The sequence below is a fragment of the Phocoena phocoena genome, chromosome 6 (genome assembly GCF_963924675.1).
Source record: "Phocoena phocoena chromosome 6, mPhoPho1.1, whole genome shotgun sequence".
In the NCBI taxonomy this organism is placed as follows: domain Eukaryota; kingdom Metazoa; phylum Chordata; class Mammalia; order Artiodactyla; family Phocoenidae; genus Phocoena; species Phocoena phocoena.
The window spans coordinates 51,401,425-51,428,885 of NC_089224.1; the positions used below are offsets into that span (position 1 = coordinate 51,401,425).

Consider the following 27,461-nt stretch of genomic DNA (forward strand, 5'->3'; position numbering starts at 1 on the left):
TTTTTTTTCATTAAACTTCACAGCAATCAAACCTGACAAGGTAGATGGTTCTATTCTCATATTATAGTTGAAATAACTAAGACACGAAGAGGTTAAGGTCACTTAGCTAGTGTGTGCAGGACTCTGGTTTTGAAAGAAGTTCTGTTTGGTTCTATAGCCATGCATTTGGATGTGTACTCCTAGACCTATTTGGCCCTTTTAGAGGCATTAGCATGGTAAGTATATTTGAATTAGCACATTATCACATATCAATCCACTTTTGATGAAGATAACAGGGAATATGACAAAATAAAGCATAGGAGGCAGTGTTGGGAGGGAAACTGGGAGTAGGAGGTGGGCTTTCTCCACCACTGGAATCGAATCCCTAGCTAGTGTATGGGTGAGTCTAGTCCTGAGTAAAACACCTTTTAGCCCTGGAATTTTTTCATATGTAAACGTTACATATGTTCAATATACAATACAATTTTTAAAGCAACTTTTTTTTTGCGGTTCGCGGGCCTCTCACTGCTGTGGCATTTCCCGTTGCAGAGCATGGGCTCCGCGTGCGCAGGCTCAGCGGTCATGGCTCACGGGCCCAGCCGCTCCGCGGCATGTGGGATCCTCCCGGACCGGGGCACGAACCCGTGTCCCCTGCATCGGCAGGCGGACTCTCAACCACTGCGCCACCAGAGAAGCCCTAAAGCAACTTTTAATTTCATTTCCTAGAACTTATTTCCATAACTCAGTGTCTTGAACGGATCACTGATAAGCTAAAAATTTGACTCTATTCAACAATTATTTAGAACTTACTGTGTATCACTACAGTGGACTGAAGAGTAAATGGAAAGTCTAGAATTAGACAATTCATTTAAGAAACTTGACTGAGAATTAAAAGGAAATAGGGTCAAGGCAAGACCAAGAAAAAATATATATATACATTTTTTGTAAATTTATTTATTTAGTTTTGGCTGCATTGGGTCTTCACTGCTGCGTGTGGGCTTTCTCTCGTTGCGGCGAGAGGTGGCTTCTCTTGTGGAGCATGGGCTGTAGGTGCACGGGCTTCAGTAGTTGTGGCATGTGGGCTCAGTAGTTGTGGCTTGCAGGCTCTAGAGCGCACCTTAATCGTTGTGGCACATGGGCTTAGTTGCTCCGTGGCATGTGGGATCTTCCCAGACCAGGGATTGAACCTGTGTCTCCTGCAATGGCAGGTGGATTCTTAACCACTGTGCCACCAGGGAAGTCCCCCAAAAATACTTTTAAGTCTAGAGAAATTCAAGAATCTTTATAGGTTCAGAGGAAAAGAGTTAGTAAATGGCAAGGGGGAAGTGGCAGGAGAGAGGCAATGAATAATCCCTAGATAAAGTTTTAGGGCAGAGCTGAATCAATCCAGAGCACAGGCAGAAGGAATAACCTTAAAAGTGGGGGAGGAGGGAGAATTACCAAAATCCACGTAGTGTCCCACTTTTACCTGTCACTGCTCAGTCTCAGTGTCCCCTTTGCCCCCGGCAGTGTTTTCGGTTAAGTAGGCGGAGCTACACCCACTGGTTCCCATTTTTACAGTGACAGTTTGAAGAGCTGCTTTTTGATTTGGGGACAAGTTATGAATGCATAAACACATTTTTCCAGGGTGGAGCAATTTTACATTTAAGGATACTTGAGTATGGTAGTTACATATGTGACTTCATGATTATGCTGGGGTTTTGGTTATTTATTTATTTGTTGAACATATGGCCAAAACCATGGAAAAGCTCTTGTGACAGGAATCTCAGTGCACTCTCACAGTGGCCTTGAGAGGTTAGTGACAGCTGTCATCCCCACAGGTATCAGCATGATGGATCTGAGATACTTCAGGATGACATACTACTGGAGGTCACAGATGGCATAAATGCAGCAGAATGTGTGCTATACATTGAGGTATGTAGTAAGTTTCCTCCATGGTTCATACAGAAACAAACCTTCTAGTTTGGAAGCCTCTTGGGGTCTCTGATAGAAACTGAAGCACATGGACTTCAAAGCAAGAAGGTGTCTGCTTACATCTTTGATTATGTCAGGACAGGTAATAGAGAGCAAAGTTATATTGGTGAAATGGACATATGAGTTTCTTGTGCCAATCAGTTTAAAGGTAGAACTACTCTGACCTCAAACCCAGAGACTTAATTTAAAAAGCAGTCATTTCCATGTATAAATTATTTCTGATATTTTTGATCTATAACACCCAGAAATATTTATTTAGCAGTTGGACAGGTTAGGCTAGCATTGCTGGGCTTTTTCCCTGTTGTGTGCAAGGAGCCATATCTATATGTGCGATGTGACCCTTTGTGAATTCCTGTACTATATATCCCTGGCCTGTTTGAGATGATAATTTTCCCCCTTTTGACAAATGAAGGAAAATCTGCACATAAAGGTTGTGTACATGCTCAAAGGCCTGATGGGAACCCCCGAGTTTCTCTGTTGGGTGACCATCCATGTCCACAAGCATAACTCATAGGATTTGCAGGTATTTATAGTTAGTGACAAAGGAGGGTCAGCAGAAGACTTACCACACTTCCTGAAGATCCACTAATTATTCTTACCGTACCAAATTCTATTTCTGTTTCAATTCTGTCAGTTCTTTGTAGTATGAAATTATTATTAATGGTCATAATAACGTGTTTGTAAGATATTTTACAGTTAATAATTAAGAATGATCACATCATTCTAGTGTTTTAAGAAGTACACAGAAAAGGAATTATCCCCATCCTATAGCAAAGGTCTGAGAAGGTTCAATGACTTGTCCAAAGCCATTAACTTGACCATGTAGACCTGGGCTGGCATCTCCACTCTGGTACTCAGGCCAGCGTTCTTTCCTCCTCACCACTGCCCAGATCTAAATTAACAGGTGATTGTAATTACCATGCTCGCTAACATTTCCTGAGCACTTATCCATGCCAGTCACAGTGCATAGCCACTTCTTTTCATTTTTTTCCAGTTAGTTCTAATGATGGTCTTGTATCTAGATGAAAAGCAGTACGTTATTTCAGCCTCAAAAAGGAGAGTTTTCTTTATTGGCAGACTTTTACATATAAAGAAAGCTTTGCTGAGTTAATTTTTTTTCCTGAAAAGCAAATTTATGGTGAAAACCCCAACTCTGTCTTCTGTCCATGACCGTCTTCTCATTAATGACCCTAAGCAGTGAATTTGGGGAAAAGAATTTGTGTATTATTACTTTTGAGACAAAAGGGCATAGCCTTTGGAAACCAATCAGAGCTTCAGGAAAGTTTTAGACAATTATGTGTGATTTTTTTTTCATTCAGGAGGAATGTTTTTAATTCTATTGCCTTTGGACTTTTTATGCATTTGAAAGCTGAGGATATTTTGTGAACTGCTGCAAGGTGATGATCATGCATGTATTGGTGAGATTGATCAGATGGAGTCAAGAACAATAAGAAAGAAGGTCTTCACTGAATCTACGCAGAGGACTTGAACAAAGATATTGTTTCCTAATAAGTCAATAGAAAATGGAATAGAGCATTGCATACTTTTCTATCTTTAGTTAAATAAATAAACCTGGGTTTCCATCACCCCATCTCTCTACCTGTTAAAGGAAGGGGTCTTCATAATTTCATGTATATTTGTTGTTGAGTTGTTAGCCTGTTGAAACAGTAGGGTAACCAGGGCATATATACGTAGTTACATTCATTCATTCGTTTATTCCATAAATACTTAATAAGTGCCTGCTATATGCCAGGTCCTATGCTAAATTCTTGGGCTGTGTTGATGAACAAGATAAATAAACTTCCTCTTCTTTTAGAGTTATGGGCAAGGGATGAAGGCAGGCTTTAAACAGATTATCACTGAAATAATTAGTTAAAATGTGGATGTGTTCTACAAGTGAACAGGGTACTAAAAGAGAGTAAACAAGGCAAGTTTCTAAGTGAGTCTGAGTTGTCAAGAAGTTTTCCTGGAGGAATCCATATGTAACCTGAAGAAGGAGGTAGCCAAGCAAAGAGCTACGGGAGAACATACCAGGCAAGGGACAGACAGAAGATGCAAAGACGGGGCAAAGGCCTGACATGTGTGGAACACAGTGTCTTGGGGGTAGAAATGGACAGGAGTGGCAAAGGAACCCCATAGCATGAGATGAAGCCGAAGACATCCTAGGAGAAGCTCTGGGAAGCCATTGAAGGTTCCCACAGTGTGATGACTTGATGAAAGCCACGTTTGAAAAAGATCACATAGGCTAAAGAGTGGGGCAAGGAAATGCAGGGGTGACGGTATTCACAGGCCAGACTTGATAAATAAATGTGCAGTACACACCGAGTTGTGGTCGTGAACTCAGAGGAGGACTGTCCTGCATTCCTGTTTAGAAGACATACTTTTTCACATTTCTACAAAATCTTTTAAAATTTGGACAGCCAGTGTGATCCAATGTTGCTTTTTTTCCCTTTCTACTTGGAAATTTATTTTCATGACAGTGAGAGAAAAATGTTTTATCAAGTTGAAAACTGGCATTGATTTAATGGCTGTGGGGTTTCAGATTTAACTCAAAATGTTTGAAATGCAGCTGCTGCTATTATAAGTCCAAAGAGACTTCCTGGGTGGCAGGAAGTTGAGAGTAGAGGAAAGCCTTGTAATCATCAAGTAATTTGAAATATAAATAACTTTGATGTGGTAAATGTAAATGCTCAGACCACAAGGACTAGATTTCCTGTAGAATATGGGTAAATTTAGCAAAGGAGGATAGGGGCTTGGGTGAAGGATGCTTTATATCACATTTATATTTTGTCTGTCTTGAAACAAACGAGAGCTTTGAGTCCCAAACCATAACCATACTCTCCCATTCCTACCTAAAATGTCTCTCATGTGGGTCATTTCTTGCAAGTTGGTATGGGGAAAGTTAACAGATACAGATGGCTTGGCCAAATTCCATGGCTATTGTTTCACGTGTCTGGAAGATTGAAAATGCCTGTCATTCCAGTTATGAGCTATGAGTTACCAGTTGGGCAATTTGTCATTGCTCTTTTTTCTTGAAAACATGCATTTTTTTTCCTGCTTAGGTGTTGCCTGTAAATGATGAGCCACCGGTCCTAAAGGCAGACCTCATTCCCATGATGCACTGCTCAGAGGGCGAAGAGGTGGTCATTACTTCTGAATACATTTTTGCTACTGATGTGGACAGTGATGATATGAAACTGATGTTCATGATTGTTCGAGAACCTCAGCGTGGGACAGTGAGGAAAGCTGGGGTCACAGTGCGTCAGTTTTCTCAGGGAGATGTTATGGCAGGGGCTGTGACGTACAAACACACAGGTAAGTGACAGTACTGTGACTAGTCTGAGAGTGGGGATGCTGCAACATGACAGAGTCTTAGCCCACTCCTTGCTGTGGGCTCTGATAATCTAACAGTCTTAATGCTTGCTTCCATTAAAAGAGTGGCAGCCCATCTCCCATTTTCAAGTATGATCACCATATTCAGAAGTATTTCTTGATCTCAGTAATATAGTGAATTTCACAGAGTTGAGAAAGATCAAGTGTTATTGCTGCTCTGCTCCTGATGCTTCCACATAGACCGTCAATTCACCCTGGCTTGTCCTCATTCCTATTTTGGTCAATATGAAGAAGATTATTTGACCATCTCAGCTTCTGGCTCCCTAAATCATAACAGAAATGCCTGAAGTAGGCTCCCTAAGATAATTATCTTATTAACTGTAAAAGTTTCCTGATTATCAGCTAGCTCCTAAGAAGAAACCGGTCTGACCTTTGAGTTCTTGAAAAGCAAAGATCGTGTCTTACACTTTTGTGTAGCTTGTCCACAGCACATGACAGTGGTGGACATAGATGAGAGATACAGTAAATGCTAGTTTATTAGCACTGTAGTTACATTTCTGGCATTGCATTATATTGTTATCCGGATGGCATTTGTTCCTTATGTAAAATGTTCATGTAAAGAAGATGTGAATTCAACATCTGATGTCTGCGAGGCACAGTAGTAGGCACTGTGGCTTTACAAAGGAGTATAACCCAAACCCTACTATGAAGGACTTTTGATTTAAAGGAGTAAGACAGACACATTATTCCCATGTAAAGATGACAGCGTGACACATCTGCCCGTCACCACATCACCACCCCTCCCACATCTGATTTCTGGGTTGGGGGCACTTCCTCAGTAATAATACATCTACTTCCTCTACCTAAGTTTTATCACACTCCATTACAATTTCACGTTTACTCATCCATATGCCTCTCTAACCTGGAAATTCCATGGGGGAAGTATGATTGGGTGTGGGAGGCCAGGTGAGTGATACAAGAAATAAGAGGTATCAGAATTCAAATCATTTTCTTATTTGAAGAGACAGAGAGAGAATACAAGCAGGGAGGTGGGAGGGAATTCAAGGAGGGGGATTGAGATAGCAAAGGATTCATTTGGACATGGGAGAAAACATTTTGAAATAATATTTTTATGTGTACTTTAAAAAACAGTGATTCATTGGGATACCAGTTCTTAATCACTCAACTAAACATCTTTTTTCTTTAAATGCTATCTCCTTATCTTCTTCTTTATGTTAAGTCTTAGGAAAGGTTTCATTGGCTCTTTCCTTGTCCTGAGGAGCTTAGCCCACTTGTTCGATGTCTCTCAAGAGTTTACAGCTAGGTGCTTCTTTTTAATTTCCCCAGTAGTTCTCAGACTAGCAGAAAAGTGATCCAAAGACCAGTGATTGTTGATTTTTACATAATTTTAACATCTTTGGCAGGCTCACACAGCATAGATAAATTAGTGGTGAGATGAATCTGTCTTCTCTTCCTGCGCTTTGTTCCAGACGTTAAGCAACAGTTGTACATATGTATAACTCTCTTCTAGTGTGGTGGCCATAGAAGAGAGTGTTGACACATTTTTTTCATAAGACCTAGTGGGACACTGGGGCAAATTGTTTCAGATAGACTTTTTTGTTAATAAATTAACAGAGGGGCAGAGTCAAGATGGCATACTAGGAGGACGCTGAATTCGCGTCTCCTCACAACTAGGGCACCTACTAGGCACCAGTGGGACCACGGAAACCTAAGGGGATGGGAGGAACCCCCAGTGACTGGGTAGGACGCGAGGTATGGGGGAAGTGAAGGGGGAGAAGAAGTGGAGGTGGGATGGGACTGGAGCCCCTGCTGAAGGGTGGCTGGGGGAGGGGAAGGGATCCCATGCCTGAAGGGGAAAATTGGGGGACCATTGGGAGGGCAGAGGATCAAAAGGGAGTGTGGCCAGGTTTCCCCTGCCCACTTGGGCCCCCAGGAACCTGCTGAGATCCGGGGCCTGATCCTCTGCCCACCTGAGGCCCCCTCCAGCTGCGCAGGTCCTGAGGGACTGGGAGGGAGGGAAGGGGGAGCAAAAGTGGGATCGGCAGCCCTGAGGGGCAGCTGGGGGAGGGGAGGAGTTCTTACACCCAGCGGGACCCACCCACAGTTAGGGGTCCAGCGGCAACGCGGGAGACCCTGGGGGAGATGGTGGGGGAGGGGAATGGAGGAATGGAAGGGAATGGAGCCAGTGCTTTCCCTGTCCACTTAGGCACCGGGGAGCCTACTGGGCTCTTGGGCCTAATCCTCTGCCCTCAGAGCCTCCCTCCTGCTGCTCAGAGCCCAAGCCCCGCCTCTACACCCCCCACCCAGGGCCCCACCTCTGCACTCGGAGACCCCCTCCAACGCGCTGGGTCTAAACTCCACCCACACACCCTGACCCAGGGCCTTACCTCCAAACTCCAGAACTCCACACTCCAGAGGCCCTCCTTTTCACGTGCTGCCTCTCCCCTTCCGAGCAGATCCTAAGCAGAGGCCCCGCCCCATGCTTGAATGTCTCCCTGCCTAGGCCCTGCCCCTAGGGCCTTTTCTGGCTACGTGGGCCCTGAGCCTAGGCCCCACCCCACACTCAAACGTCACCCATCCACCCGCCTAGGTCCCACCCCACCCTAAACCACTCCCCTGCCTAAGTTCCACCCCCACCTAAACTCCACCCCCATAGCCAAGGCTTTTTTTCTCTTTTAGATTGGCGTTCTGTTTTACGATGTTGATTCATTGTTGTTGATTCTTTTATATTTTTATTTTTCCTAGTAAATCTTTTATTCTAATTTTATTTTATGCTTTATATTTTGTTATTGTTCTCTCCTTTTGGCTCGTTCCCCCCCACCTTTTTTTCTTTTTTCTGTTGTGGTTTTATTTTACCTTGTTGCAGGTGTTTCGATTATAGTTTTATTTTTCCTAATACATTTTTTATCATTCCAATTTTATTTCGTTTTTTATTCTTTGATATTGTACTGCTCCTTTTTTTTTTTTTTTTTTTTTACCGTGCCATGAAGCTTGTGAGATTTTGGTTTCCAGGCCGGAGGTTGGGCCCGAGCTCCTGTGGTGGGAGCTCCGAGTACAAATTGCTGGACTAACAGAGAACCTCACACCCCAGGGAATATCAATCTGAGTGAGGCCTCCTGGAGGACCTCATCAGAGCACCAAGATCAAGCTCTGTCTGCCTGCCTGCAAACTCCACTGCTGGACATCTCAGGCCAAACAACCAGTAAGACAGGAATAGAGCACCACCCATCAAAAAAAAAAAAAGACAAAGAAGGAGACTACATAATGATCAAGGGATCAATCCAGGAAGAAGAAATAACAATTGTAAATATTTATGCACCCAACATAGGAGCACCTCAGTACCTTAGGCAAATGCTAACAGCCATAGAAGGGGAAATTGACAGTAACACAATCATAGTAGGGGACTTTAACACCTCACTTTCACCAGTGGACAGATCATCCAAAATGAAAATAAATAAGGAAGCACAAGCTTTAAATGACATTAAACAAGATGGACTTAACTGATATTTATAGGACATTCCATCCCCAAACAACAGAATACACTTTCTTCTCAAGTGCTCATGGAATGTTCTCCAGGATAGACCATATCTTGGGTCACAAATCAAGCCTTGGTAAATTTAAGAAAATTGAAATCCTATCAAGTATCTTTTCTGCCCACAGTGCTCTGAGACTAGATATCAATTATAGGAAAAAATCTGTAAATAATACAAATGCATGGAGGCTAAACAATACACTACTAAATAACCAAGAGACCACTGAAGAATTCAAAGAGGAAATCAAAAAATACCTAGAAAAAATGACAATGAAAACACGAAGACCCAAAACCTATGGGATACAGCAAAAGCAGTTCTAAGAGGGAAGTTTATAGCAAAAAAATCCTACCTCAAGGAACAAGAAACATTTCAAATAAACCACCTAACCTTACACCTAAAGCAAATAGAGGAAGAAGAACAAAAAACTCCCCAAAGTTAGCACAAGGAAAGAAATCATAAAGATCAGATCAGAAATAAATGAAAAAGAAATGAAGGAAACAATATCAAACATCAATAAAACTAAAAGCTGGTTCTTTGAGAAGATAAACAAAATTGATAAACCACTCACTAGACTCATCAAGAAAAAAAGGGAGAGGACTCAAATCAATAGAATTAGAAATGAAAAAGGAGAAGTGACAACTGACACTGCAGAAATACAGAAGAATCATGAGAGATTACTACAGGCAGCTATATGCCAATAAAATGGACAACCTGGAAGAAATGGACAAATTCATAGAAAAGCACAACCTTCCGAGACTGAACCAGGAAGAAATAGAAAATATAAACAGACCAGTCACAAGCACTGAATTTGAAACTGTGATTAAAAATCTTCCAAAAAACAAAAGCCCAGGACCAGGTGGCTTCACAGGCGATTTTTATCAAACATTTACAGAAGAGCTGACACCTATCCTTCTCAAACTCTTCTAAAGTATAGCAGAGGGAGGAACACTCCTAAACTCATTCTATGAGGCCACCATCACTCTGATACCAAAACCAGACAAAGATGTCACAAAAAAAGAAAACTACAGACCAATATCTCTGATGAACATAGATGCAAAAATCTGCAACAGAATGCTAGCAAACAGAATCCAGCAGCACATTAAAAGGATCGTACACCATGATCGAGTGGAGTTTATCCCAGGAATGCAAGGATTCTTCATTATACACAAATCAATCAATGTGATACACCATATTAACAAATTGAAGGATAAAAGCCATATGATAATCCCAATACATGCATAAAAAGCTTTTGACAAAATTCAACACCCATTTATGATAAAAACTCTCCAGAAAGTAGTCATAGAGGGAACTACCTCAACATAATAAAGGCCATATATGACAAACCCACAGCCAACATCGTTCTCAGTGGTGAAAAACTGAAAAGATTTCCACTAAGATCAGGAACAAGACAAGGTTGTGCACTCTCACAACTATTATTCAACATAGTTTTGGTCACAGCAATAGAGAAGAAAAAGAAATAGAAGGAATCCAAATCGGAAAGGAAGAAGTAAAACTGTCACTGTTTGCAAATGACATGATACTATACATAGAGAATCCTAAAGATGCTACTAGAAAACTACTAGAGCTAATCAATGAATTTGGTAAAGTAGCAGGATACAAAATTAATGCACAGAAATCTCTTGCATTCCTATAAATTAATGATGAAAAATCTGAAAGAGAAATTAAGGACACTCCCATTGACCATTACAACAAAAAGAATAAAATACCTAGGAATAAACCTACCTAAGGAGAGAGAAAACCTGTATGCAGAAAACTATCAAACACTGATTAAAGAAATTAAAGATGATACAAACAGTGGAGAGATATACCATATTCTTGGATTGGAAGAATCAACATTGTGAAAATGACTCTATTACCCAAAGCAATCTACAGGATCAGTGCAATCCCTTTCAAACTACCAGTGACATTTTTCACAGAACTAGAACAAAAATTTCACAATTTGTATGGAAACACAAAAGACCCCGAATAGCCAAAGCAATCTTGAGAAAGAAAAACGGAGCTGGAGGAATCAGTCTTCCTGACTTCAGACTGTACTGCAAAGCTACAGTAATCAAGACAGTATGGTACTGGCACAAAAACAGAAATATAGATCAATGGAATAGGATAGAAAGCCCAGAGATAAACCCACGCACCTATGGTCAACTAATCTATGACCAAGGAGGCAAGGATATACAATGGAGAAAAGACAGTCTCTTCAATAAGTGGTGCTGGGAAAACTGGACAACTACATGTAAAAGAATGAAATTAGAACATTCCCTAACACCATACACAAAAATAAAGTCAAAATGGATTAGAGACCTAAATGTAAGACCGGACACTATAAAACTTTTAGAGGAAAACAAGCAGAACACTCTATGACATAAATCACAGCAAGATCCTGTTTGACCCACCTCCTAGAGAAATGGAAATAAAAACAAAAAACAAATGGGACCTAATGAAACTTGAAAGCTTTTGCACACCAAAGGAAACCATAAACAAGACGAAAAGACAACCCTCAGAATGGGAGAAAATATTTGCAAACGAATCAACAAAGGATTAATCTCCAAAATATATAAATAGCTCATGCAGCTCAATATTAAAGAAGCAAACAACCCAATCCAAAAATGGGCAGAAGACCTAAATAGACATTTCTGCAAAGAAGACATACAGATGGCCAAGAAGCACATGAAAAGCTGCTCAACATCACTAATTATTAGAGAAATGCAAGTCAAAACTACAATGAGGTATCACCTCACACCAGTCAGAATGGCCATTATCAAAAAATTTATAAACAATAAATGGTGGAGAGGGTGTGGAGAAAGGGGAACCCTCTTGCACTGTTGGTGGGAATGTAAATTGATACAGCCATGGAGAACAGTATGGAGGTTCCTTAAGAAACTAAAAACAGAACTACCATATGACCCAGCAATCCCACTACTGGGCATATACCCTGAGAAAACCATAATTCAAAAAGAGTCATGTACCAAAATGTTCATTGCAGCACTATTTACAATAGCCAGCACATGGAAGCAACCTAAGTGTCCATTGACAGATAAATGGATAAAGAAAATGTGGCACATATATATGATGGAATATTACTCAGCCATAAAAAGAAATGAAATTGAGTTATTTGTGGTGAGTGAATGGACCTAGAGTCTGTCATACAGTGAAGTAAGTCAGAAAGAAAAAAGCAAATACCGTATGCTAACACATATATATGGAATCAAAAAAAAAAAAGTTCAGAGGAACCTAGGGCAGGACAGGAATAAAGACGCAGATGTAGAGAATGAACTTGAGAACATGGGGAGGGATAAGGGTAAGCTGGGACGAAGTGAGAGAGTAGCACTGATATACACACATTACCAAATACATAGCTAGTGAGCAGCAACTGCATGGCACAGGGAGATCAGCTCAGTGCTTTGCGGTCACCTAGAGGGGTGGGATAAGGAGGTTGGGAGGGAGACATAAGAGGGAGGGGATATACGTATGCATATAGCTGATTCACTGTGTTGTACAGCAGAAACTGACACAACATTATAAAGCAATTATACTCCAATAAAGATGTTAAAATAAATTAATTAATTAACAGAAATACTGTATTCAAAAAGGTGTTTTGTTATTTGAATATTATGTTTTCTTGTAATGTTCACTCAGTTACTCAGTTGGTAGTAATTTAGTGCTCTTCTAGGATGAGTAAAGAGAACTTCAGTACTCTAGGATCTAAAGTTTCAGTGGCCCCGCTCTTTCCTCCATACGTTGGTTATAAAGATTACCAGAGAACAATTGTGTCACCATTATTTTACTTCATCGATTGATTTATTTTATCTTATTTCTACGATTATGAAAACAGTACACGCTCATTGCAGAGAACATGAAAAAATATAACGAAGTTTTGAAAAAATTACCTTATTTACCTTTCAAAGAGAATCACTGTTAACATTTCAGTGTTACAGTATTTTCTTTTTTATAATCATAATTTTTAACATAGTTGCAATCTTGTTATGTGTGCAGTTTTGTAGATTCCTTTATTCATTTAGATAATCACCTAAAAATGTTTATTAAAATATTTAGTAAATTTTATATAATTATTGTAAACATGTTTTACTAATTGAATAATATTTTATGATATAAAATTACATTATTAATTTTCTATTCTCCAAACATTATATATGAGGTCATTAAAAATTTTTCTTTCAAATAGCAGTACAGTTAACTATTTTAAGTATAAATTATATCTTTAGACTGTATTTCATTTCAAGGTAAAGAATTCTTCCACCAATGCTATAGCCTTTTTAGTGGTTTAACCCTCAGCCAAATTTTCTAGCTCTTTCTGTAAATGTATCCTATGCTTCCATTACATTGAAATTACAGTTATTGAATGTACTATGTTTGCTTTTTTGATTAAGCTGTTTTCATTTCCTAGATTTTTCTACTTCTCTTCTGGCTCCCTCTCCCTACACGCCCTCTCTCCTCATCTCCCAATTCTCTGCCTTATCTGCCTTATAAACTACTCATCCTTTAATGCTCAGTACAAAGCCAGCAAGGCCATCTGAAAAGACTTCTCTGACTCTCTGGTGTGTGTGCCTTGCCCCCTATGCCATCATCAGCCAATATTCTCATCCTCATTCACCCTCAGCACCTGGTACATAATCAGGCTGAGATAGATGAATTTTCCATTTAATAGGTAAAAAATGGCTTAATAGTAGCAATTTCATATGGTTCCACTTAATACATACACATATCTGTGATGTTCTAACTGAACTGCATTTCTTTCTCTACCATTAGACTGTGTCAGCTCCTGACACATAGTAGGTCTTTGGACATTTGACATTCTTTTGAACTGTCTTTTGACGTTTTCAACACGTCTGCCTTTTTCTCTGCTGAGGTACCCAGAACACTAATTTTCATATAACAGGCATTAAGTATATATTTATCAAGTGAATGATGAATAAACAAACTTTATGCCAATTTGTTTTTTATAATTATGAATAGATGAGACGTGTCTTTTTTTTTTAATTTTCCTGAAGTTGAAGGCAGATTGTTTAGTTTTAGTTCTCTCAATTTCACTGTTTTTAAAAAATAAATCCAGTTATCTCATCCTTTAATCATTTCGTTGCTTAATAATATCATCTCGAGCTTTTCCTTGTCATTTTTTTCAAACAGGTAGAATAATGCCAAACACAATGCTCTGTAGATTTAACCAATGTGTCTTGTGAAAAGAGATGACATCCCTGATCTTTCGTGTCTTAGACTCATCAGAACTTCAAACATAATTGCTTCCCTCTTGGCACTTTCAGAGTGATGCCTGAGAATTATCAAAAGCATATCTGCAGAACTTTCCTGTCCCCTGAACAGCAAGCATTCCCACCTCTGTGCTGTTAGTTAGTAATCCAAGAGCAGATTGTTCTGTTTACTGGTAAACTATCTAGTCCTGACATTTTCTTCCTTCTTCCTCTCCTTGCCTAAGTTGGGGCCATTTTGAATCCCATAGCTGTAAGCTCTAAAGAGTAAACAGAAAATGAAAATAAATGCCACTTCTTTTCCAGGTGCTGTTGCTATTTTGCTAACATCTTGGCCATTATGTAATGAGGAAAATACTGAAACAAATCACAAAAATGTGGATTATATTTGTATTTCACCTATTCTGCTTCTTCTGTAGTGAATGGTTGTTCATTTAAGGTGGTTAATGCAAATGGGAAGACAATTACCAGAGGGAAAAGGGTGCCTTCTGTTCTCCCTGAGGTTGGTCCTAATACTAATAATTATGAGAGAAGAGTAAAGCCATCACGAGTCAAGCTTCATGTCTATCCCTTATTCATTTATGAACTGTCAGACCCTTGTTAGCCCTGTTTTGCCCCTCCATCTGGTGATAGATGGCTGGCAGGGATTTCACCAGAGGCAACAGATGGGCAAGCATTTTTGTGTTATTTTTATGACTCTATTTAATTGCATAGATAAAATTGAGTTGTACCTTTTAACCACGTAAGTTCCTTCCCTTGCCATTTTATGCTTGTAGAGCAAGTGTGAGTGGGTTTCCTCTTGGTATTCTGTGTTTTTAAAAGTCAGGCTTAAACTCTAGTTGTGTCTTCCAGGTGGTGAGATTGGCCTGGTGCCTTGTTTTGACACCATAACGTTGGTAGTTTCGGACACAGAAGCTGGCCCTTTTGTGAATGGACCTCATCCATCTGTTCCTCGTCGTGAGTCCTTTCCAGTGTATGATCTCAACATCACAGTGTATCCGGTGGACAACCAATCACCTTCAATTGCAATAGGTGACAATTTTTTCTTTTAAAGTTCTATTATTTCACCTAGTGTCATACCCATGGTCCAGTGAAGTGATGCACTTTACATATAGTCAAAATAGAAAACCACCATACAGAATTGCTTCCAATAATTGCCTCAATACCAATTTGTGGAAACCCCCTGATCTATGAAAGATTACAGGGCAAAAGAGTTTACTTGTTTAAAAATTTAGATAAATCTGAGGGACCTTCAAGATGGTGGAGGAGTAAGACATGGAGATCACCTTCCTCCCCACAAATACTTTGGGAATACATCTACATGTGGAACAACTCCTATGGAAAACCTACTGAATGCTGGCAGAAGAACGCAGACTTCCCAAAAGATGCCCTCAGGCGACCTACACGCAGAGGCGGGGCCAAATCCAAAGCTGAACCCCAGGAGCTGTGCGAACAAAGAAGAGAAAGGGAAATCTCTCCCAGCAGCCTCAGGAGCAGCGGATTAAATCTCCACAACCAACTTGATGTACCCTGCATCTGTGGAATACCTGAACAGACAACAGATCATCCCAAAATTGAGGCAGTGGATGTTGTGAGCAACTGTAGACTTGGGGTTTGCTTTCTGCATCTAATTTGTTTCTGGTTTTATGTTTATCTTAGTTAAGTATTTAGAGCTTATTATCATTGGTAGATTTGTTTATTGATTTGGTTGCTCTTTCCCTCTTATATATATACACACATATATTTTTTTTTTTCCTTTTTCTCTTTTTGTGAGTGTATGCTTCTTTCTGTGATTTTGTCTCTATAGCTTTTGTCTCTATAGCTTTGCTTTTACCATTTGTCCTAGGGTCTGTCTGTCTGTTGTTTTTTTTTTTTTTGCATAGTTTTTAGCACTTGTTATCATTGGTGGATTTGTTTTGAGATTTGGGTGCTCTCTTCTTTCTTTTTATTACTTTTTTAATTTGTAATAATATAATATTTTTTATTTTATTATTTTCTTTCTTTCTTTCTTTCTTTTTTTTTTTTTTTGGTCCCTTTTCTTCTGAGCCGTGTGGCTGACAGGGTCTTGGTGCTCCAGCCAGGTGTCACGCCTGAGCCTCTGAGGTGGGAGAGCTGAGTTCAGGACATTGGTCCACCAGAGACCTCCTGGCTCCATGTACTATCAAATGGTGAAAGCCCTCCCAGACATCTCCATCTCAATGCTAAGACCTAGTTCCACTCAACACCAGCAAGCTACAGTGCTGGATACACCATGCCAAACAACTAGCAAGACAGGAACACAACCCCACTCATTAGCAGAGGGGCTGCCTAACATCATAATAAGGTCACAGACACCCAAAAACACACCACCGGATGCGGTCCTGCCCACCAGAAAGACAAGATCCACTATCATCCACCAGAACACAGGCACCAGTCCTCTCCACCAGGAAGCCTACACAACCCCCTGAACCAACCTTAGCCACCAGGAGCAGACACCAAAAGCAACGGGAATTACGAACCTGCAGCCTGCGAAAAGGAGACCCCAAACAAAATAAGTTAAGTAAAAAGAGGAGACAGAGAACACACAGCAGATGAAGGAGCAAGGTAAAAACCCACCGGACCAAACAAATGAGGAAGAAATAGGCAATCCACCTGAAAAAGAATTCAGAATAATGATAGTAAAGATATCCAAAATCTAGGAAATAGAATGGAGAAAATACAAGAAACGTTTCACAAGGACATAGAAGAACTAAAGAGCAAACAAACAATGATGAACAACACAATAAATGAAAGTAAAAATTCCCTGGAAGGAATCAATAGCAGAATAACTGAGGCATAAGAACAGATACGTGACCTGGAAGATAAAATAGTGGAAATAACTACCGCAGAACAGAATAAAGAAAAAAGAATGTAAAGAATTGAGGACAGTCTCAGAGACCTTGGGAAAACATTAAATGCACAAACATTCGAATTATAGGGGTCCCAGAAGAAGAAGAGAAAAAAAAAAGGGTCAGAAAATGAGGAGATTATAGTAGAAAACTTCCCTAATATGGGAAAGGAAATAGTCAATCAAGTCCAGGAAGCACAGAGAGTCCCATACAGGATAAATCCAAGGAGAAACATGTCAAGAGACATATTAATCAAACTATCAAAAATTAAATACAAAGAAAAAATATTAAAAGCATCAAGGGAAAAGCAACAAATAACATACAAGGGAATCCCTATAAGGTTAACAGCTGATCTTTCAGCAGAAACTCTGCAAGCCAGAACGGAGTAACAGGACATATGTAAAGTGATGAAAGAGAAAAATCTACAACCAAGATTACTCTACCCAGCAAGGATCTCATTCAGATTTGATGGAGAAATTAAAACCTTTACAGACAAGCAAAAGCTAAGAGAATTCAGCACCACCAAACCAGCTTTACAACAAGTGCTAAAGGAACTTCTCTAGGCAGGAAGCACAAGAGAAGGAAAAGACGTACTATAACAAACCCAAAATAATTAAGAAAATGGCAATAGGAACATACATATCGATAATTACCTTAAATGTAAATGGGTTAAATGCTCCAACCAAAAGACATAGACTGGCTGAATGGATACAAAAACAAGTCCCATATAAATGCTGTCTACAAGAGACCCACTTCAGACCTAGGGACACATACAGACTGAAAGTGAGGGGATGGAAAAAGTTACTCTATGCAAATGGAAATCAAAAGAAAGCTGGTGTAACAATTCTAATACCAGACAAAATAGATAGCTAGTGGGAAGCAGCTGCATAGCACAGGGAGATCAGCTCAGTGCTTTGTGACCACTTAGAGGGGTGCGATAGGGAGGGTGGGAGGGAGACACAGAGGGAGGGGGATCCGGGTATATATGTATATGTATAGCTGATACACTTTGTTATAGCACAGAAACTAACACACCATTGTAAAGCAATTATACTCCAATAAAGATGTTAAAAAACTATTTAGATAAATCCGTGTGGAGAGAGAATGCAAGTGTGTGTGTGTGTGTGTGTGTGTGTGTGTATGTATGTGTGTGTGTATCTGTGTCTGTGTGTGTGCACACACTTGGGAATGAAGACAACATTGCAATCCTCAGATATTCTGGTTTTATTTCACGTGGGAAAATATCATTTGCCTGCTGGAGAGCCAATAATTTATTTTATCCATAATAATTTCTATTAGAATTGAATGAGTATATTACTGAGACCATTTATATATAGTTGACCTTATTTGCTTTTTAGAAAGTAATCTCTTCATAGGCATTGTGTGTATGTTCTGTGTCTCAAAAAAAAATGCAGACATGTGTATGAATGTTATTGTAATTTGCAAAGTATCTCCTAAGCAATGTTCTGGGGAGGAAGCATTATCCCTGCAGAATAATTAAGCACCAAGGCATGAAAAAATGTTCATTATGAGCAATTCATAATAGTTCTCAGGCAGTTAACGCTCTGACAAACAGAGGCAACAACTGATCTTGAAGAGTACATAAACCACATTTAGTGACTTATTAAAACATTTTGGCAATTCTTAGTTTCATTTGTCACTTCTACAGACACAAGGGAAATCAGAGTTCCTTGAGAGTGACTAAAGGGCTGTACTGAAGCATTTAGTATTTCTGTTGTCTTCCTATTATTGTCTGGCTTGCTTATACAAGAAAAAAATATAATTCCGTTAAGTCAAATTAAATTCCCCCCATTACCCCTGAATGTATTCACTGTAAGGAGAATTATGCCAAAGGAAATGAATATCTCCCATGGAAGTATATTTGCATGTAGGATGCTTCTATGAATTGGAATTTCAATCACTCCCTTTTGTTCTCACTATTTTGATTAGAGGATTTCATGCTAAGTCATAATTGTGTTATTATTTGTATGCAGGTACCATGTTCTTTGTAGATGAGGGTTTCTCAGCAGCCCTTACTGTTAACCATTTGTCTGCCACTGATGCCGACACTGCAGCAGATGACTTGGAATTTGTTTTGGTTGCTCCTCCCCAGTTCGGCTACCTTGAAAACACATTACCTTCTGCAGGTTTTGAAAAAAGCAATATGGGCATCAGCATAGGTAAGTCATGGGTTTGTGTCCAGCAATAATTAGCCTATGTTTGTGACTGATTGGTTAGATCATGTTTAATAACTGGGTTAGGACTTCAGAAATGTTCAAAGTACTGTATATACTCAAGGAGTTATTATTATTACCAATGCTTTTGAGTATTATTGTTTTTTGTTCTAATTTTTCATTTAAAATGTCCCCATGTATGGGAGTTTACTTCAAAATAAATGGAGATTTCACTTATGAAAAATGTAAGAATAAATATTGAAGAAATAATGTTTTTAAAGGCCCTGATAGCAACACAGAATTCTGTGATAGAATAAATCTGGTGGAGCTCACTGGTCTCATTCTCACAGTTTTTTTTTTAACACTTTTTAAAGATATGGGCAGAAAAAATTAGGAAACATACCATGGGAATGTTGAAGGTAGTGACATTAATTTTGAAATCAAAATGCCTCTCAGATACTGAAATATCTCTGGTATTTCAGGCAAAAAGAAAACAACCAAAACAAAAACAGACACCAAAAACACAATTGTCCAAAGGCACCACTTTAGAGTTATTCTCTAAGCACCTTTTGGGGTATATCTATCTTAAATATGAGAGAATCTGGGTTTAAGATTAATTGCATTAATAGAGTGACTGAATGGATAGAAAAATAAAAGACCCAACTACATGCTGCCTACAAGAAACTCACTTTAGCTTCAAGGACAAACATAGGCTTAAAATGAAGGGAAGGAAAAAGATATTCCATGCAAATGGAAACCAAAAGAGAGCAAGGGTAGATATACTTATAACAGACAAAAGAGACTTTAAGTCAAAACTGTAACAAGAGACAAAGAAGGTCATTACATAATGATAAAGTCTTAATTCATCAAGAGGATATAATAGCTGTAAATGTATATGCACACAACATTGGAGCACCGAAATACATGAAGCAAATACTAATAGATTTGAAGAGGATAATACACAACAATACAATAATAGTAGGGACCTCAGTACCCCAATTTCAACAATGGATAGATCATCCAGATGGAAAATCAATAAGGAAACATTAGACTTGAACTATATGTTAGACCAAATGAACTTAACAGACATATACATACATTCCATCCAACAAAAGCAGAATAAACATTCTTCTCAAGTGCACATGAAACATTCTCCAGGATAGATCATGTGATGAGTCAACAAACAAGTCTTAGCAATTTAAAAAGATTGAAATTGTACCAAGTATCTTTTTTGACCGCAATGGTATGAAATTAAAATCAATAACAGGAGGTAACTAGAAAATCCACAAATATGTGAAAATTAAGCAACACACTTCTGAACAACCAATGGGTCAAAGATTAAATTTAAAAAAGAAATTTAAAAATCTTAAATAAAAATGGAAACACAACACGCTAAAATATATGGGATGCAGCAAAAGCAGTGCTAAGAGGAAAATTTTATGGTGATAAATGCTACATTAAAAAAGTAAATCAACTAGAACTAGAAAAACAAAAACAAACTAAGCCCAGGTTTAGCAGAAAGAAGGTGATAACAAAGACCAGAGCAGAAACAGAGAACAGAAAAATAGAAGAGATTAATGAAACTGAATTGATTTTTTTAAAAGATAAATGAAATTGGCATACTTTTAGCTAGACTTAACAAGAAGAAAAGAAAACTCAAATAAAATCTGAAATGAAGGAGGAAACATTACAACTAATACAGAAATACAGAGGATCATAAGAGACTACTCTGAACAATTATACACCAACAAATTGGACAACATAGGAACATAAAACTTACCAAGTCTGGATCATGAAGAAATTAAAAATCTGAACAGACCAATAATCAGTAAATAGATTTAATCAGTAATCCAAAACCTCCCAAGTAAGAAAAGCCCAAGATCAGATGGCTTCACAGGTGATTTCTACCAAACATTTAAAGAAGAGTTAGCACTCATTTTTCTCAAACTCTTCCAAAAAAAAGGAAGAGGAGGGAACGCTTCCAAACTCATTTTACAAGGCTAGCATTACCCTGATACCGAAGACAGATAAAGATACTACAAGAAAAGAAAACTACAAATCAGTATCTTTGATGAATATAGATGCAAAACTTTTCCACAGAACAATAACAAACTGAATTCAACAGCACATTAAAAGGATCACACACCATGATCAAGTGGGATTTATATCTGTGATGCAAGGGTAGTTCAGCATATGCAAATCAATAAATGTGATACACCACATTGATAGAATGAAAGACAAAAATCCTATGATCATCTCTATAGGTGCAGAAACAAACATTTAACAAATTTCTACATCCTTTTAAGATTAAAAACTCTCAACAAATTGTGTATAGAAGGAACATACCTCAACATAATAAAGCCTGTATATGCAACACCACAGCTGGCATCATAGTCAACAGTGAAAGGTTGAAAATTTTCCCTCTAAGATAAGGAACAAGACAGAGGTGCCCACCCTCATCATGCCTATTCAGTATAGTACTGAAAGTCATAGCCAGAGCAATTAGGCAAGAAAAAGAAATAAAGGGTGTCAAATCAGAAAGGAAGAAGTAAAATGTTTCTGTTTGCTGATGATATGATATATAGAAATTCCTAAAGACGTCACCAAAAACTGTTAGAACTAATCAACAAATTCAGTAAAGTTTCAGGGTTCAAAATCAACATACAAACATCAGTTGTATTCCTATACATGAACAATAAGCTATCCGAAAAAGAAATAGAGAAAACAATCTCATTTATAATAGCATTAAAAACAATAATATATTTAGGAATAATTTTAACCAAGGAAGTGAAAGATTTATATGCCAAGAACTGTAAGACATAGAATTAATGTCTTGATGAAAGACACTGAAGAAGACACAAATGTAAAGACATCCCATGTTCATGGATTGAAAGAGTTAATATTGTTAAAATGTCCATACCACCCAAAGCTATCTATAGATTCAGTGCAATCCCTATCAAAATCCCAATGGCATTTTTTACAGAAATAGAACAAACAATCCTAAAATTTGTATGGAACCACAAAAGACCTCAGATAGCCAAAGCCATCTTGAGAAAGAAGAACAAAGCTGGAGGCATCACACCTCCTGATTTCAAGCTATTATTACAAAGCTATCGTAATCAAAGCAGTATGGTATTAGCATAAAAACAAACACATAGATCAATAGAACAGAATAGAGAGCCTAGAAGTAAACCAATGCATATATGGTCAATTAATTTTTAATGAAGGAGCCAAGAATATACAATGGGCAAAGCACAGTCTCTTTGAGAAGTGGTGTTGGGAAAAATGGACAGCCACATGCAAAAGAATAAAACTGGACTACTATCTTATGACACAACAAAAATTAGCTCAAAATGGATTAAAGACTTGAACATAAGACATGAAACCATAAAACTCCTAGAAGACAGCATAGGCAGTAAGCACCTTGACATGGGTCTTGATGATGATTTTTTGAATTTGACACCAAAAGCAATGGCAAAAAAGCAAAAATCAACAAGTGGGACTACATTAAACTAAAATGCTTCTGCACAGAAAGAGAAACAATCAACAAAATGAAAAGGTTACCTGTAGAAAGGGAGAAAATATTTGCAAACCATATATCTGGTAGGAGATTAATATCTAATATATATAAATTACTCATACAACTCAATTCAAAAAGCCCAAACAATCTGATTGAAAAATGGGTAGAGGACTTGAGTAAACATTTTTCTGGAGAAGATGTACAAATGGTGGAACAGGTACATGGAAAGGTGTTCATCATCACTAATCATCAGGGAAATGCCAGTTAAAACCACAATGATATATCATCTCCCACCTGTTAGAATGGCTATTATCAAAATGGTAAGAGATAACAAATGCTGGCGAGGACATGGAGAAAAGGGAACTCTGGTGCACCATTAGTTGGGAATGTAAATTGGTACAATCACTATGGAAGTTCCTCAAAAAATTAAAAATAGAACTTCCGTATGATTCAGCAATTCCACTTCTGGGTGTATATCCAAAGAGAATGAAAACAGGATATCAAAGACATATCTGCACTCCCATATTCATTACAGGATTATTCATAATAGCTAACATATGGAAACAACCTAATGTCCATTGATGGATGAATGGACAAAGAAAATGTGGTGTATACACACACACACACACACACACACACACACACATACATTAGGATATTATTCAGCCATGAAAAAGAAAGAAATGCTGCCATTTGCAACAACATGGATGGACCTCTGAGAGCATTATAGTAAGTGAAATTCATCAGACAGATAAAGACCAATACTGTACGGTCTCACTTATATGTGGAATCTAAAAATATTGAACTCATAGAAACAGAGAGTACAATAGTGGTTGCCAGGTGCCGAGGGTAAGGGTGAGGAGATGCAGGAGATGCCGGTTGAAGGCTACAAACTTTCAGTTATAAAATGAATAAATTCTGGGTATCTGAGGTATAGCAAGATGACTATAATTAACAATACTTATTGTACACTTGAAAGTTGCTTTGAGATTAGAGCTTTGATGTTCTCATCATAACAACAGCAAAATAGTAATTATATGAGGTGAATGATATGTTAATTAACCTTATTGTGATAAACACTTTGTGGTATAGAATGTTTCAAATCAACACGTCATACACCTTAAACTCACACAATGATATGTGCATTATATCTCAATAAAGTCGGAAGAAAGGAAGATTAATTGCATTAGAGTTTATGCAGTTTCTCCTGTGACTCATACACAACACAGAGCATTTTAATCTTTTGATTTAAGGCAATGTCAGAATACCAAAATAACAGGTCAGTTAATTCCATTCATTCCTACCAGTTGATATGTAGTCAAGTAGGCAGATGATCGATGGACTCTTGTTTTGCCTTTATATGAAAGAGATGGTTCCTTTCTTGTCCAAGCATGACAAGAACTGCTCACACAGGAACACTGGTTTTAATCAAGGGAAGGAAAGTCTCTCTGACATTCATTCCAAGTATATAAAGAATGGTCATGAAGTCCCTATAATCCTAGTTAGCAGTTATTGCCCTTCCGTTCTCCATGAAAATTTTAATTGTTCCTTATAATTTATGGATATCTGTTTTTACGTTGATGGTTATAGTGATTATAGCAGCCCCTGAAGCTGATTGTTAGGTCAACTGCTATGACCTCTTATTTCCTCTGCTGAGAAATAGGCTATCGGATTAAGGATTAAGGACCAGTAACTTGGAAAAATACGTTTTTCTTATTTATGTGCTCCATCTTGGTGTGCTCTAGCTTCGTTTCAGTGGAAAGACATGAAGGCTTTACACATTAACTATGTGCAGTCCAGGCATCTGAGGATGGAACCAACAGCCGACCAGTTCATGGTGTATGTCACTGATGGGAAACGACGCTCCTTGGAGATACCATTTTACATTATAATCAACCCCACAAATGATGAAGCTCCTGATTTTATAGTGCGGAATGTTACTGTAAGAAAGATATCAGAATTTTCGATTTCTCTTTTATCATTTTCTAATTTTTATTTTCACCTAACCCATTTACATTAGTCTATGTGCACTTAACACTTTAAGTTGATGAGAAGTAGAGAAGGCAGTAACCTGTTATGTAATGCAATCACTTGAAAAGTATTTTTCTAACAATAGTGATGTTGGTAATGATAATAATAATTGCTAACATATAACAATTGTATGGTTACAATTATAGTTGCATATATAGAGAATGTAGTACTTACTAGGTTGTAGGTATTATTCCAAACCCTTTACATGTATTCATATTGAATCCTCGCAATAGGCTTTTAGAGTGATGGCATTATTATTGCCATTTAATAACTGCAAAAAATGAGGCTTAAGAGGTTAAGTTAGTGGCCCAAGATCACAGAGCTTGGAAGTAAGTAGCAAGTAGGGGATTTGCACCCAGGTGCTCTGATTCCACAGAGTGCCCTCTTAACCAGTGCTATAATAGCAAGGGCTCTTAATTCATGAATCACAGGCATCTTTTTTTATACAGCTATTTATAAAGATACATGAAATGAAAAAATACAATTTGGACCATTATTTTTATGCAGTTTGAAAATGTCTTTAATATTACATAATAATATTTGTTAGTTTTATTTAAAAATTCAGACATATACTTAAAATGGCCCAGCATATCACTGCTGAGACAACAACTGTTGTCTTAAAAAATAATAATAAATATCTATGGTTAAATAAGTTAGAATGTTGAGAAACATACACAGTGAAATATGAAATTCTCCCTCTTCAACAGCCCCTACCCATAGTCACTCCCCATCAGTGGAGGTCTTAGTAATTAATTTCCACGGAAATAATTTGTGCACATGCCAGTGATACGTGTGTGTGTATATGAATTTTTCTGTATGTTTTTACCTACAAATCAGGGATCATACTATACCCTACTCTACTTAAAAAAAAAAAACCTTAATTACGTATATTGTAAATATTTTCATATCAGCATATAATCCTTTTTAAACAGTTCTAATGTTTATACAGTTATTTAAAACAGACATGCACATAGCAAATCCTGATTAAATGAATGAGCACAGGCTTTGGAGTAAGAGGGACTTGGTGTAGCTGTTTACTAGTTGTAGGGTCCTGGGTAAGTTATTTCTCTTTGTTTCTGTTTGCTCATCTGCAAAACGTGTATCAAATCTTCGTTTAGGGTAGCCATGGCAATCATGATGGCCAGGCACATAGAAAACCCTTAATAAATAGGTGTCATTCGTATTAGTCTTGTTATGTTTGTCATCTTTTTTCAGACATTGACCAAAGCACATATTATCTATTTTGAAACCATTATCTTGCCTTATTTTGCACTAAAAATCATCAAACTCTAAATGCAAAAGTCTTTATTTGATTTTAATTTTCTACTGAATCTTAATGGTATATGAAAGCCACCTCAGGATGAGACTTAAGAGCCAGTTCCTGCTTTTCCTCTTCTGTTGGCACATGGATTTCTCCAGAGAGCACTTCAGTAATTATGAGAGAGAGAAAAGAATTACAGATGATTCCTTCTATACCTACCTCTATTGTCTTGTATCTGTCTAGGACTGGGGTTTCTGAAATAATTAGGCCACTGGGAATTTGTCTCTTGCTCTTCTCTGAAAGCAATCGTGCTTTTTTTTTTTCTGTGCATTCCTTAGAGAAGCTGTTGAAGAGTAACAAATATGGAGCCCCATGTGTTATTGGCAGAGCTGGCTTTAAGCTTCAAGTGATTTTTTAAAATAGTCATATTTATTTTGCCTTCTTGTGAAAAAGTGTATTTATTTTGTAGCTAGCTGGGCTTCCATCAAGTTGTGCTGCAACTTGCAAAGAGAAAATTGAGGTTTTAGTTTAAGTTATTATAATCCATTTCAAAGCTGTCTACTAGTGAGTTTCTGTATTTTATGTCTCTTGATCTAAACCTATTTTTTATAATCTCAATAAACAATTGAATGTGCAAAAAAGAATCCCACATTTTTTCAATAAAATTTCCCAGTCATCTTTGAATGAATTTAGCATTTTGTAAATAAGAAAAGTTGCCATACAGTGATTCCAGGAGCCCCAAGCTTTATAAAGACAGATAATTAGAACATCTTTTTAAGTTGCTTTATGAAAGGTTTTGGAGAAAAAGGCAAATTATCATCAAAGATGATTCCCTAATTCTATCATTGTGTATTAAATTATGATGCCATCTCAGTTTTTAATAAGAAAACCAGCATAATTTTAGCCCAAATATCAGATATTATGATTCTTTTTTATGCACGTTCAAGGAAGAGTGGTTGCAGAAAGGCTCTCTTCAAAGTCCTTAAGAGAGGCTGAAGGGAAAGGCCATTTTCACAAATCTAAACCGTATGTCTTCTTCAAAGCTAAAATGTCCACTCAGCCACGAAGACATTCCTGGGCTCCTCCACTCTTTTGCACTTCTTGTTTATCCATATTTAGTAGCATAGACATTTTCTTCCTTGTGTTATAGTTATTGATGGACAGGCCGTCACATTCTCATCTGACTTTGATGCTTTAGAGTATTCGTATTCCCACAGCATCCAGTGAACTGCAAATGCCCAATAAGCACATGTTAAACTTATACACTCATATTATTTAGATCTTGCTATATTTCACAATAGGAAACAGAAATACTTCTTTGTTCCCTTGCTATGAGAAAAAGAAGATAAAGATGACTAAGCACCGTGTCAGTGGTACTAATGGTACTGATGGTTTTAAATAACTAGATCCTCCATGAAATGAAAAACATTCAGTTCTCTTTATGCTTAAAGGATTATGAAACCTGAAGTGGGGTGCAGGGTCGTTCAGGAAGATTAGAGGTGTGAAGACTGGGAAGAGATGAGGGACC

The 27,461-nt window shown here is 38.0% G+C and overlaps 1 protein-coding gene across 1 annotated transcript in view; it reads left to right on the forward strand.

Moving 5' to 3' along the window:
* Positions 1-27,461, forward strand: part of FREM1 (FRAS1 related extracellular matrix 1) — a 159,787-nt gene that overhangs the window by 60,920 nt on the left and 71,406 nt on the right. Inside the window, exons 14-18 of the mRNA XM_065878900.1 lie at positions 1,800-1,893; positions 5,016-5,268; positions 14,933-15,112; positions 18,942-19,127; positions 24,387-24,583. Of these exons, the coding sequence (XP_065734972.1) occupies positions 1,800-1,893; positions 5,016-5,268; positions 14,933-15,112; positions 18,942-19,127; positions 24,387-24,583 (910 nt within the window). The remainder of the gene's footprint in view (positions 1-1,799; positions 1,894-5,015; positions 5,269-14,932; positions 15,113-18,941; positions 19,128-24,386; positions 24,584-27,461) is intronic.